We start from the raw sequence: 12,819 nt of genomic DNA, 5'->3' as shown, positions 1-12,819 counted from the left end.
AAGACTAAATAGGATTCTTTGTTTTCTTGCATATTCGAAATAAACTAAACAAACAGCTGACAGCTAAAAGGTTATTACATCAGAAAAGAGAAAACTGAAAAATGACTTTATCAGTAAAATATACAGTTAATTGTAAATAAAAACCACTATCTACAACCACTACTGATGAATCAGTGCTGCAGTGGATGGTGGCATTTCTGTTTTCTTCCCTCTAAACGTCCAAATGGATCATATCTGATGCTGAACAAAGCTTGGAAACTGCATTTTACTTGAATAATTTCAACGTATGTATATGTATGGAGGATTAGTGGCTCAAACGTTAATAAACATTTCAGATTAGTAGATGATCTTGAGCAGGGGTGTCAAACTCATTTTAGTTCAGGGGCCACATTCAGCTAACTTTGATCTGAAGTGGGCCGAACCAGTAAAATAATAACATAATAATATATAAATAATGTCAAATCCAAACTTTTCTCTATGTTTTAGAGTGAAAAAAGTAAAATTACATTATGAAAATGTTTATATCTGCAAACTATCCTTTCAAACATTGTGAATGACATGAACAAACTGAAAAAATAAGTGTAATTTTAACAATATTGTGCTTCAGTTTATCATTTACACATGTATATTATATATATTACTTACAGATCACAGTAGGTCTAAAAATACACAAAACATTTAGTAACAGGTGTGAATATTGTTAAAATTGCACTTACCTCTCTTAAAACATTTCAGGCTGTTCACATTTTTTTGTGAAATTATATTTGTTTTAGTGTAAATACATGAAAATATTTACATTTACAAAGAAAAAAATTTGGAGTTATGAGTATTTATAGGTTATTGGGTAGGATTTTACTGATCCGACCCATTTGAGATTGAATTGGTTCAAATGTGGAATCTGAACTAAAATGATTGTTAATATCTTAGTGGAATTTTAGCATTGCACAAATTCATCCCAAGGGCCGGACTGAACCCTTTGGTGGGCCGGATTTGGCCCCTGGGCCGCATGTTTGACACCTGTGATCTTGAGGGTTTTTAAAAGTGAAATGAGTTTGAACAAACTTTGGCTGTACAACATTAATGTAACCTGACTTGAGTTTAAGGGCTAAGTGCATGTGGATAATACCTCAGCTACAGGCCAACGTCAGTTCAGGTCTTTAGAGATGTCCATTCATGTACACACACACACACACACACACACACACACACACACACACACACACACACAATGGCACACTCACAAATTAGAGTAATTGTTTGTTTATACATGGTGACAGTCCTTAAGGAAGGGCAGGTAGCTGTCAAAGTCATCTGACACACTCCACTGAGCCCATCTGGTGTTCTGGCCAAGGTGTCTCTCCCCTTCATCGGCCACCCAGCCCCGGTGCTGCTCACAGTGCCCTCCAGTGGGAAGGCACCTGCTGCCACCATACTGCACGGCCTGCTGTAGGCTCATATATGAAGTATGACTGCTGCCTTGGTGTAAATGATCCCTGTTAATGATTGTTTTTTGGGTTTTTTTTTCCAATTATAATTACAAAATCTAAAAATATTCAACATCTATTAGGCAACATTAATTTTTAGATGGAAAGGACAGAGGTAAAACAGCAGAGTGAATAATTCATCAAAGCCTTACATTGAGTTATTATCCATCCAAAAATATTAATCGTTTTGGAGTTTACAGGGAAATATCTCATACAACACAAAGACAAGTATTTATATGAGAGCTTTCCAGACATTGGACAGCTATTTGTATCCATCACATAAACTGCAGTATTTTGCATCTTCTCCTCTACACATGATTTATGTGTCATTTTGCTGCACCAGCGCTCCGATTTCCATGATGTTATCAGTTTTAAGATTAACTTGAGTTATCGTCTGCACATGTGAGGGTATAAATGTGTGTGGTCTTCTGTTCTGAGTCACTTTGATTTTTACATAGCATCGTAGCATTTTTGCAGTGAAATATCTTTATTCTTTTGCAGTCTAGATCCCTCTGTTGTGAGACATAAAAAATGTGAAATAGTATCTTCTTCTTTTTGCAGGATAAAAGCACAGAAGCAGCTAACAGTACTGCAAACTTAAGACGATACATGTTAGACCTCAGACATTCTCTAAGATGTGTTACCGGCAAGGATAAAGAAAGAAAAAACTAAAACAACTCCATAAGGAATCCCCCTTACACAAACAGGACATTACATGCACACTCACAGATAAAGAACACTAAACCCCACTTTTAAATAATACAGCATGTGTGGGCTCCTGAACTGGGTGCCCAGGGGAGACCCAGAGCAGAAGTGTGTCAGGTTGAAATATGTGTTAAGTTATTCACCCCCCGAACAAGCCACGGAGGGAGGGAGGAGGATGCGAACCCAAATGCAGTCCCTGGACTCAGTGCAAATATGGGAAGCGATGGGCAGCAGAAAGCACTGGGAGGTCATCCATTTTTCATGAGATGCAATGGCAGCAAAGCAAACATCCTTTTTCAAGAGGAGGGAACCAGTGAAGAATCTAAAGTGCAGAATCGTTTTCAAGGACACTATCATTGCATTTAAAATATTGTGTGTTTATGCCTCCAACCCTTGTGCTTCCCTCTAATACTGACCAGAACATCATAAAAACACATAATACGACTCACAAATATATTTCCTTTAATTAGAAAATTCTGAATGATTCATGATTCATGTTTCATCAATCATTTATTTTGTGGATTCATTATTAAGTGAGTGTTTCTGACACGTGGTGTTACAGTGGAAGAAACAGGATGCAGCAGGACAATAATACAGGATGGGAACAGCTGTTTGTAAAAGCAGCATCAGCACCTTTCAGAAGTCTATGAGCAGTTGACGGGGAGTGATCTGGTGAATATCAATGATTATTCACTTAGTTTTGCTTTAAATGATAAAAATGTAATTCAAAGCATACAGGCAGCTTTAAAAACTTCAGAAATAAAATTGTAACAATGGGGTGATGTTTTCAGAACCTCTTGAGACCACTGAGATCATTTTTGTCCTTTGTAGGCGACAATAGTTTTACAGCTTTATTTCAGAAAAGATCAGTGTAGGAGGGTCAGACCTGTTGTGTTGTGTTGTGTTATGTAGTGATGTAGTGTAGTGTAGTGTAGTCTTGTGTTGTGTTGTGTTGTGTTGTGTTGTGTTCTGTCGTGTTGTGTAGAGGACATCCTGGGCTTTCCACTGATATCTGACAATGAAACAGAAGATCTATTTATCCAAAATGGCTGCCGTACCATGTTTATGTTTTATGGGCGCATGAAAAGCTGGTTATTAAATTTACCCAGATATTTTGTTTTTAGTCTTTTTTTTAGAACAAAAGTTTTTTTTTTTAATCCATAGTTTGAGGTGTTTTGTTAATATGCCGCAATTTTTAACTCCATGTCCTCCGTGATGGACTCAGGCACTTACTAAATCTCTGCTTTCATAGAAAGACAAGGATAATTATTTATGAAAAGCATGTGTGTATAAAAGAAAAAGTGCTTCTTGGTGAAATCATTTGCAGTATGAAAACTGCCAAAAATTTGGCAAAAATTGCCAAGTGGAGAAAAGCTCAGTCTAAGTTTAATGTTTGGTTTTAGATGTGTTTTTCCACATTTGGTGATATTACTAGAAAAAAAGCTGAAGGCAAACATGTAAATTGAAAATTATTTCACTTTTTTATTGATGAAAACATTTTCCTTGTGTAAGAATTATTCAGCTGGTTCAAAGTCTCAGTGTCCACTGCAAAAGACATTCCTTAAAAAATAGAAATGTTTCTGAAAAAACATACTGTGGCATGCTCTTTTCACCAAAGACAACTATTTAATACAAATGCTGCAAAATTCTCACTTTTCTGGGTCTCAGGGGGACGATAAAAAAGGTAATAATTCAGTATTTATCAAAAATAATAACCTGGTAACAGCCTGTTGTTAATAATATGAGGGAAATTAGACCGAAAGTTATTCAACAGGGTGTTAATGGGTCGAAAATAAAGTGCATTAATAGGAAAATAGCAATGAGACAAAACTAGTACAGTCATATTTTGGTAACAATATGATAACCTGCTAATAATAACATGATTTAATCTGTGAAACATTTAGATTTAACAAACAGCTCTATGGTGACTAAAAGAAGAAAGTACCCTGAAACAAAAGTTAGTTACTGTATAAGGTTATAATATTTTGATATGATTCTTATTAAATTTAGATTGTAACCTGTAATATGAGGAAACAATAACCCATATTATATCATTATTATTAGTTTATTATCCCATTAATTTCATCATGTTACCATTTTTTACATCCACATGTTGCATGGATATAAGCACTTTATTATTAAGTGATAATGATATTACCACCTAATATGACTGTTTTGCCATCATTAAATGTGTTTCCCTATTATTACCTTTTTTTGGCCCCTTCTTATCCTGTAATATATGTTTCTGTCTGATATTGTTAATAAAAAATGGTGTTCACATGGGTTTGCTTATGTATTTCCATGCTATTATCCAGCTGTGATGTAAAGTGCAGCCAAATGTGAATGAACTGCATTGAAATTATTAATATAAAATCTGATGTCACAGTTCAGTTTTCCACATAGATCCTTTGTGTCCTTATGTTCTCTTGACTCTTTTTCCTTTCCTGGATCGGGTTCTTATCGCACCTTGTGAGTCCTTTCCCAGACTGCTCCAACCTGCAGCGTACTCTTTGTCTGCCTGAAACACAAAACAACAGCAAAACAGACACAATTACAGCCTCATATCCTGGGCAGTGATGTGAAGGGCCTGATGAAATATCCTGTACCCATTAATCTTTCCCCAGGGGGTGTAGGAGACTGGGAGCACTGGGCCAGCCACTGATTAAATGCTCCTAATAGAGGCCATTCATCTCCCCTTGAATCCTAAATGTTTCAACATTCAACACACTGTGCTCCCCGCCTCTTTCTCACTGAACAAATATTGGTATTTTCGTAAAGACAGCAAAGTCAATAATATTTCATTTTATGATATCTTTTTAAGCGAGCATGATCTCTCTGCATGCCTCTACAATTTGATCGATGGCTTTATTTTCAGTTCCATAATAAGCATTATAAACAGTCAAACATGAGGTCATATAAGACATGAAGAAAATGTATAATTTACACTAACCACTGTGTTTAATATCCTGATTTGTGTAATCTTCAGCTGGGTGACAGTTTGATTAGATGGAAATAATTTAAATGGTTTAAGATGATAATCTTAAAATAATATTCACACATTAGTCATTAATATCCAACACATTAAGATATCTACTCTGGATTGCATGAACAATTAGATCTTTCAGAGCAGCTTCTTTCAGTTCAGTCCCAGAGTAATACACACCATGTGATGAATGTGAAACCATCACTACAAACACGCTCTGTACAACCAAACTAGATTGTTCATGATAGACACATATTGTTTGTACAGTATAGGTTACTCAGGCCCAAAGTGTAATGATCATAAATTAACATGGCCTAATTATGTTTCACCTGTCAGGCTCCATATGGTCCCCGATTCCGAACAAAATAATTAGGTCGCTGCATCCCAATTAAACAATTATCCAATGAAAGCTCCATAAAACAATTACTTGGTCATATCCTGGCAGTGACATTATATTGTTTAGTAGCACAACAGTCAGGTCAGTGCAAAGAGAAGCAGTAAATGTAAGCTTTATAAATAGAAGACCACATCAGTGTCAAATACTGTTTTTTTTTTTTTTTTTAAGAATAAATAATACCCATTTTGTGGTATTTTACAAACATATACACTATACTCTGCATGGAACTGATTCACAGTCACTGTAATACTGACTTCATACTGTATGTGAACAATGACATCATTGTAGGCGGAGTGCTTAAAAGCTGTGATGTTTATTCTGGAGGACAGGAGCGAGAGGGATGAAGGGGAGTAAAGAGGGCACCTGCTGGGCTGTGATGAAGCTAAATCCTCTGGGACCAAAAATGAGATCATCCAAATCGAAGACACTGTCAGATTGCTTTGCTGGAACAATACTGACCCCTACTGACACGTCTGGCCTCTACCTCCTGATGATGGATACATGACACCTTCACTGTATCATCAGAGAATGGTTACATTTACCTGTTTGCCTTCTCTGTCGTCTCCTTTGTGTTTCTCAGTGAAGGTGAACAAACTGTAGGAGTAGGGCTGACCCGATCCGACAGACGACCTCTTTGGGGAATCTAAAAATAAACACAAACAATTCTTAAATGTACATGACTGAATTTATTGTTGAAAAGGTGATATGTGTTTTTTGTGTTACCTCCTGTGTGAGACTATGAAATGAATGAGACCTACATTTTTAATTTTATGCAACATTGCTCTATTGTTCCATCTTTAACCCTGCTCCCAGTGACAGGATCCCTAAGGCCCAGTGATGATTAGCATAGCCCACCAGATGGATGGGGGGGGTGTTTTTAGTAGCACCAATAGTATCGAATATGCCCCCCATAGAATATGTAGGGGGTTGGTGAGGTTGTTTTATGGGTGAGTGACTACTCCAAGGTTAAAGGAAGCAATCTCTGACACTTTGCTTCCACCCCCAGATTCCAGCTCCTGCAGCCAAGACCCCCTGCCTTCAGCACATGTACCGAAGTGTTGCACCCAGCAGGAAATGCAGCACCTCTGACATGGAATTATGTCGGGTCAAAACACACAATCAAACAAACACAATGTCTGTTCTTAGACCACAGTAAGAAATGGCAAAATTGTGTTGTTTTTTTTTTCACTTAGTGTATTGCTAAACAACATATACAGTGGTAAGAAAAAGTCTGTGAACCCTTTGAAATTTTCCAGTTTTCTGCATGAATTTGTCATAAAATGTGATCTGATCTGCATCTAAATAAAGAACAGACAAACAGATTTCACTCAGAGTTCACTTACTTTTTCAAGCAGCATTTTGAGCCTTTAATAGTCATGTTCAATAAAGACATGAAATATTGTAAATGTTTGTGTGGTATTAGCGTAAGCACATTGTGTTTGTCTATACTAGTGACTTAGATGCAGATCAGATCACATTTCATGACCATTTCGTGCAGAAAACTGGGGAATTTCAAAGGGTTCTCTATAAGGAAATTTTTTGATGGATTAACCGAAAAATTCAACAAGTGGTTCCAGGCACAACAAACCCCGCCCCTCGCACATACTGTAGCTTATTTTGGCATCGATCCAGCTGATGTCATCATGTCTATGCATGTGCTGATGTCAGCATATCAATTGCCTCTATATATGTGCCAAGTTTGAAGTAAATTGAAACAAAATTGATATTTTTAATACACATTTGACATTTTGCCCATTATAAGAAAATGGGAGATTTTTTTTTTTTTTTTTAAATTCATTAAAAATTTGAACTTTGACCTACTTTTCCAAATTGTAACCACATCTATTCTGGGTCATTGGCAATCTATAAACCAAATTTGGTTTGAATTCAACCAATAGCTTTGATTCTACAGACATGTGAAATTTCGCCCATTAAAAATAAATGGGGAAAAAAAGATTTTAGAAATTCATAAAAAATTTGGAGTTTGACCGACTGTTATCAAAAATGTAATCAGATCTATTCTGGGTCACTGGCAATCTATAAACCCAATTTGGTAGGAATTCAACCAAAAGTTTTACTGCTAGAGTGTTAACAAACAAACAAACAAACAAACAAACAAACAAACAAACAAACAAACAAACAAACAAACAAACAAACAGAACCAAAAGCAATACCCCTTGCCTCCCCTTCAGGGTTAGAGTAAAAATACCTTGTTATGGATCTGTGCAGTATTTTTTTATAAAGACAGCATTTTGTGAAGTAAAACACTTTTGCTGCCGCACATTCCTCTGACATATCAGGTCAAATGGGACGAGTATGAATTACATCTCAGGTTCTGCACCAAATGTCCTTTTTATGTGGAACAATCAATACGTTGTGTTTGAAGAAAGCATGATGAATAGGGCAAAGATTTTTATTTTTTTTTAATATTGAATTTGCACCATAAGACTATGTAATATTCAGTTCCTCTTTTTGGTAATAACAGCACATAAGTTACACCAATAACTGTATGATATCAAAAAAGTTTGCAGAGTGTTATATTTTATTAGCCCAGTGACTGATAAACAAAATATTTCTTTTTATATTGAGCTGAAAGAGTTTGAAAAGCCTGGAAATTCCATGTTTGGTGATGTCTGCTATATACACTGTTGCCCATAAAGTTGGAACAATTTTGTTCCCAGGTGCATTCCTTTTTTTATTCCTATTTATATACATTAGTAATCACCTTTGACCACATGCAATGAGTCCCAGTTACTCTTTATCTATCAAGAAAAAAATCACAATCATTTCATTAGAAGAGGTAAAGATATTTTATTCCAACTTTATGTTCATTAGTTTATATAAAGACAACCAGAGATGTGAATTCTTATTATATAATCTTATTATTATTATCATTATGCTGCTCTGGAAGATCTAAAAGTCCAACTAGTAACACATGTTTCATAATCTAACTGCTTACTTACTATGATAAAATGTTAAAAATCTTTTCGTATTATGCAGTATTTTTTCTTTATTTTCCGTACAGACTTCCTTACCTGCTCCTGCTTCTGTAACAGGTAACTTCTGACTGCTGGGAACTTGATGGCTCTCCAGGTTGTGTTTCCACCAGCTGCCTGCGGTGCTCTGAACTGAGATATCCTCCATTTTGACTTGCATTAGTGAGGCGCTCACATGAGGTGTGTCAGAAGAGGAAGAGCTGGTTTTGATGTTGATGATCAGAGGATCAGCAGGGTTCAGGGCCCATGAACCACCAGCTCTGGGCTTGTCTAACTGAACATCAGTCTGCAGATGATGTAAGGTTTCAGCCTGAGCACATAAGAGGTCTTCTCTGAAGGATTCCTCTGGTTCCTCTTGGTAGTGTTGCTCATATGCTCTTTGTACCTGTATAGTGAGAAACATTACACATGAAAGACTAAATAGTAATGAACAGACAGCCCTCGGGATCTGTCAGATAATTGGCTCTGATTTTAAAAGACCATACTGGATCATTAAAAGTGCATGTGTAAAAGTGGATTACAGCTGAAGAGCTGATTAAGGAACATTTCATCATTCATCATTCATCATAAAACCCCTCTTTGCATAGTACTAGTATAATCTGTAGACGTCCAGTGATTTGGAAATTAACCATTCAAATCAGTGTTTCCTGTGGTGCATTTACATGGGATTGCATGGACTGTATTCCTCAATTCTGATGTCAGCTGTTGAGAGTAAAAAAAGAAAACAAAAAACAAGTAGTGCTAGGCACAACAAGCCCCACCCCTCGCATGTATTGTAGCTTATTTTGGCATGAATCCAGCTGATGTCATCATGTCTATGCATGTGTGGATGTCAGCATATCAATTGCCTCTACATATGTGGCAAGTTTGAAGTAAATTGAAACAAAATTTATGTTTAATAGACATTTGAAATGTCACCCATTATAAGTAAATGGGAGAAGAAAAAAGATTTTAAAAATTCATTAAAAATTTTAACTTTTGACCTACTTTTCCCAAAATGTAATCAGATCTATTCTGGGTCACTGACAATCTATAAACCCAATTTGGTATGAATTCAACCAATAGTTTTACTGCTAGAGTGTTCAAAAAACAAACAAATGGAACCAAAAATAATACCTCTTGCCTCGCCTTCGGGGGGGCAGGGCAATAAAAAAATTAAAAAGTTCCTTTCTGTACGTCATCTGTCGTCCACCTAATCATCTTTTGAAATTTCACTTTTTCAGATTTCATTTTGCTTTTTCAGTGAAAATATGTGAGCCTCCTGAATTTGCACCTAAAATCATCACCAGCCAGCCTCCACAGTTCTCAACCAGGGAAAAAGTGAAATAAATACAGGAGGAAAACAAAAAGTAACTTAAAATACTCCAAATAATGTTGACTCACATGGGACTACTATTATCACAGGGCCTTTGTGTTTGCTGACATGGGGTAGGTATTTTGTTGTGGGGTTTTTACTTTACAAATATAGATAAGGCAGAGTTCCACAGTATTAATGTCACAGCTAAAAGAAGTGGTTATTACTATTTATTTACCAGTGATCTATGTAATATCAGTCCCATGTGAACTCTGGGTTTAGGAGGAAAATGTCAGTCCTGGAAAAGTGGGTACTGTCATAAAATGGAATGAAATGTGTCTCTGTTTCTGTTTATAAAGCAGGTATGAAATATTAAGGTTAAAAGGTGTTCTTTGGAAAATTCTGGCCTTAAATTAAGAACTGCTGTTATTACATCAAGTACCTGAAGAAGCCTCTCTTCCTGTAAACAGTCTGATGTAGCGGCTCCACTAAAACTGAATATCTGAGAAGGGAAATCCTCTTGGTTGAGTGACAGATCCATTTTCCCTGCAAAAAAAAAAAAAAAAAAAGTTAAATAACTCATATAGACCACAATAAAGTAAGAGTAATATATTTTGTTATTCAAGATAGACGTACCAGATAAAAGAAAACTGTGCTTCTCTGTGTTCGGCTCAAAGAAGGACACTGGATCAAAACTGAATGTTAAAAAAACAAACCACGCTGTTTCATTTTGTTTTCCAATATGTTGTGCACAGTAAATGTCCAGAGAGGTGTGGTGAACACTGACCTGTCATTTGAAGAAATAGTTTCAGGTATTGAAAGTCCTGAAAAAGCATCAACACAGAGAGGGTCTTGTCTTTGTGCAGGATCTGTTTCAGCCTCTTCATCTTCACCTAGAGTCAGACTGCTTTAATGTTGTGACCATGTCTGAATGTAAATGGTGTAAGAAGACTGCACAACCTAAACCTACCTGTAGAAATTTGGACCACTGAGATGTCTTTGTTCAAGTTCATGAGGGAAATTGGAGCAGAGGAACCATCTGGTATCACAGTTAGTTCAGAGGAGTCTGTGAAAACATCAGCTGAAGAAGGAGATGGACTCACTTCTTCTTCTTCTTCTTCTTCTTCTTCTTCTTCTTCTTCTTCTTCTTCTTCTTCTTCTTCTTCTTCTTCTTCTTCTTCTTCTTCTTCTTCTTCTTCTTCTTCTTCTTCTTCTTCTTCTTCTTCTTCTTCTTCTTCTTCTACTTCAACTTCTAGCTCTGGTTCTTCTATTTCTTCCTCTTCTTCTTCGTCGTCTTCTTCTTCTTCCCTTCTCTGGTTCCCTTCTTCCTCACTTCTGTGGTTCAGTCCATCAGTAAGAAGTGCAGAAATCCTCTGCAGAGTCAAGGTGCTCTCATAGACGTAGGGTCGGTCTCCTCTCAGCGGAGGCAAGGACAATGCAGAGGTGAAGGATGAGACAGATGATGCAAAGCTCAGGTCCTCTATAGCTGAAGACCCAGGAGAGGGGATCTGCTCTGGGGTGTCTGGTTGCTGTTGGGAGGGAGGGGGGAGGGGGGAGGGGCATGCATTAATGATAGTATGCAACTGTTACTGCAAAATTACAAACTAAAATACAAGTGTAAATGTAGCAGGAATGAAATAATCTGAGTACATGATCATGACTCTGTTCCTCTTCTGGTTCATTTCTACGTACCAAGGGCTCAGATCCATCAGCTGGATCGATTGGCCAGGGACTGGGTGTGAGATGACACAGAGCCTCAGTTGACAGAAGCATTTCTTTGCTGGCAGAGTGTCTCTCTGTGTGCTCGGGCCACACCATCTCTCTAGAATAAATAACAGTGAAATGATCTGTTCAGGTGTCCAGGCCACCACACGACATAATTCAACATCCTTTATCAGTACGCCCTCCACAACCTCACTACCTTATCTTGGGATGTGGCTGTCTCACTTCCATCACGGCCGTCGTGACTAGTTTGACCAGTTCCTCTGAGGACACTGTGTTCGCTCTCTGAGCCTGATACAGTCTGGCAGACAGTGGACAGGATGGCCTTCCTGTTGAAAAGCCTCACAGTGAAAAAGAATGCCCCTTATTTTCTCCTGATATTATTTAATATGTTGGACCTTACCCTCAGTCTTCTTTAGGAACTGTGATGCAGTAGTCTTAGTATGATTACCATCATCTCTTTTACCCTGGAAAAGATATTTAATAGAAAAGATAAATATTTTTCTGTATGTATATTACTAGTGATACTTATGTTGCACTGCAAAACTGCAACTATTTATTAATTTCATCAAGTTATACTTCCTCCCACTCCTTTTCAAATGTGCAAATGAAATCATGTATACGTATAAGTATATGGGTTTTTTTGTTTGTTTTTTTCCATGACTTCTTACTACCTGTTTTATTTCTAAGAACTAAGTAAGATTACTTTGTGTTGTTGCATATTCAAAAAAAAAAAAAAAAATATATTTTTTTTTTTAAATGTTTCTTTCATTGTTTCATTGTTGCTCATGCTGCTGCTATATGCACTGTCATATTAAACTGTACTGCTGCCGCATACTGTGAAATTTTGTACATATTAAGAGGTTATTTTATTGTTGTTTATGTTGTTTGCACATTTTATGGTAGTTTTTATTTTACCCTATTTACCTTTTTATATATTTTACTTTATTATTATTATTATTATTATTATTATTATTATTATTATTATTATTATTATTATTATTATTATTAATTTGTTGATTTATTATTAATTTTTGTTAATTTTATTGATCACTTTGGCTGTTTTTGTTCATTTTGTAGCTATTTTATTGTCTTATTTTACTTTATTTAAGTACATTTTTGGCTTATTTTCCACATTATTATTTTGAAGGGGTTAATTTTTTTCATTTTATCCACTATTAACCTTTCATATATTTTATTTTAGATTTTATCCTTTTATCTTCTATGCTACAAAACCA

General features: G+C 36.3%; 1 protein-coding gene across 1 annotated transcript; it reads right to left on the bottom strand.

Moving 5' to 3' along the window:
* Positions 1-2,631: 2,631 nt before the first annotated feature.
* Positions 2,632-11,048, bottom strand: LOC115413524 (uncharacterized). Its single transcript, XM_030126430.1, has 7 exons — positions 10,830-11,048; positions 10,647-10,752; positions 10,496-10,554; positions 10,302-10,405; positions 8,605-8,950; positions 6,112-6,212; positions 2,632-4,707 (listed from the first exon to the last, which is right to left on the bottom strand). Exons 1-7 carry the CDS (start codon positions 10,870-10,872, stop codon positions 4,606-4,608), a joined length of 861 nt encoding a protein of 286 aa, XP_029982290.1. The 5' UTR covers positions 10,873-11,048; the 3' UTR covers positions 2,632-4,605.
* Positions 11,049-12,819: the final 1,771 nt, after the last annotated feature.

The sequence above is a fragment of the Sphaeramia orbicularis genome, chromosome 22 (assembly GCF_902148855.1).
Source record: "Sphaeramia orbicularis chromosome 22, fSphaOr1.1, whole genome shotgun sequence".
NCBI lineage: Eukaryota > Metazoa > Chordata > Actinopteri > Kurtiformes > Apogonidae > Sphaeramia > Sphaeramia orbicularis.
Note: the sequence above shows the minus strand (reverse complement) of the source record. Positions and strands in the feature narration are given on the sequence as shown.

What these genes read in the sequence shown, in the direction of transcription:
- LOC115413524 (XM_030126430.1), bottom strand. Translation starts at nt 10,872, where the DNA reads ATGAACTTGAACAAAGACATCTCAGTGGTCCAAATTTCTACAG. An exon ending in AGTGGTCCAAATTTCTACAG is followed by an intron (nt 10,753 to 10,829) that starts GTAGGTTTAGGT and finishes GTCTGACTCTAG; the next exon opens with GTGAAGATGAAGAGGCTGAA. An exon ending in TGTTACAGAAGCAGGAGCAG is followed by an intron (nt 6,213 to 8,604) that starts GTAAGGAAGTCT and finishes GTTTATTTTTAG; the next exon opens with ATTCCCCAAAGAGGTCGTCT.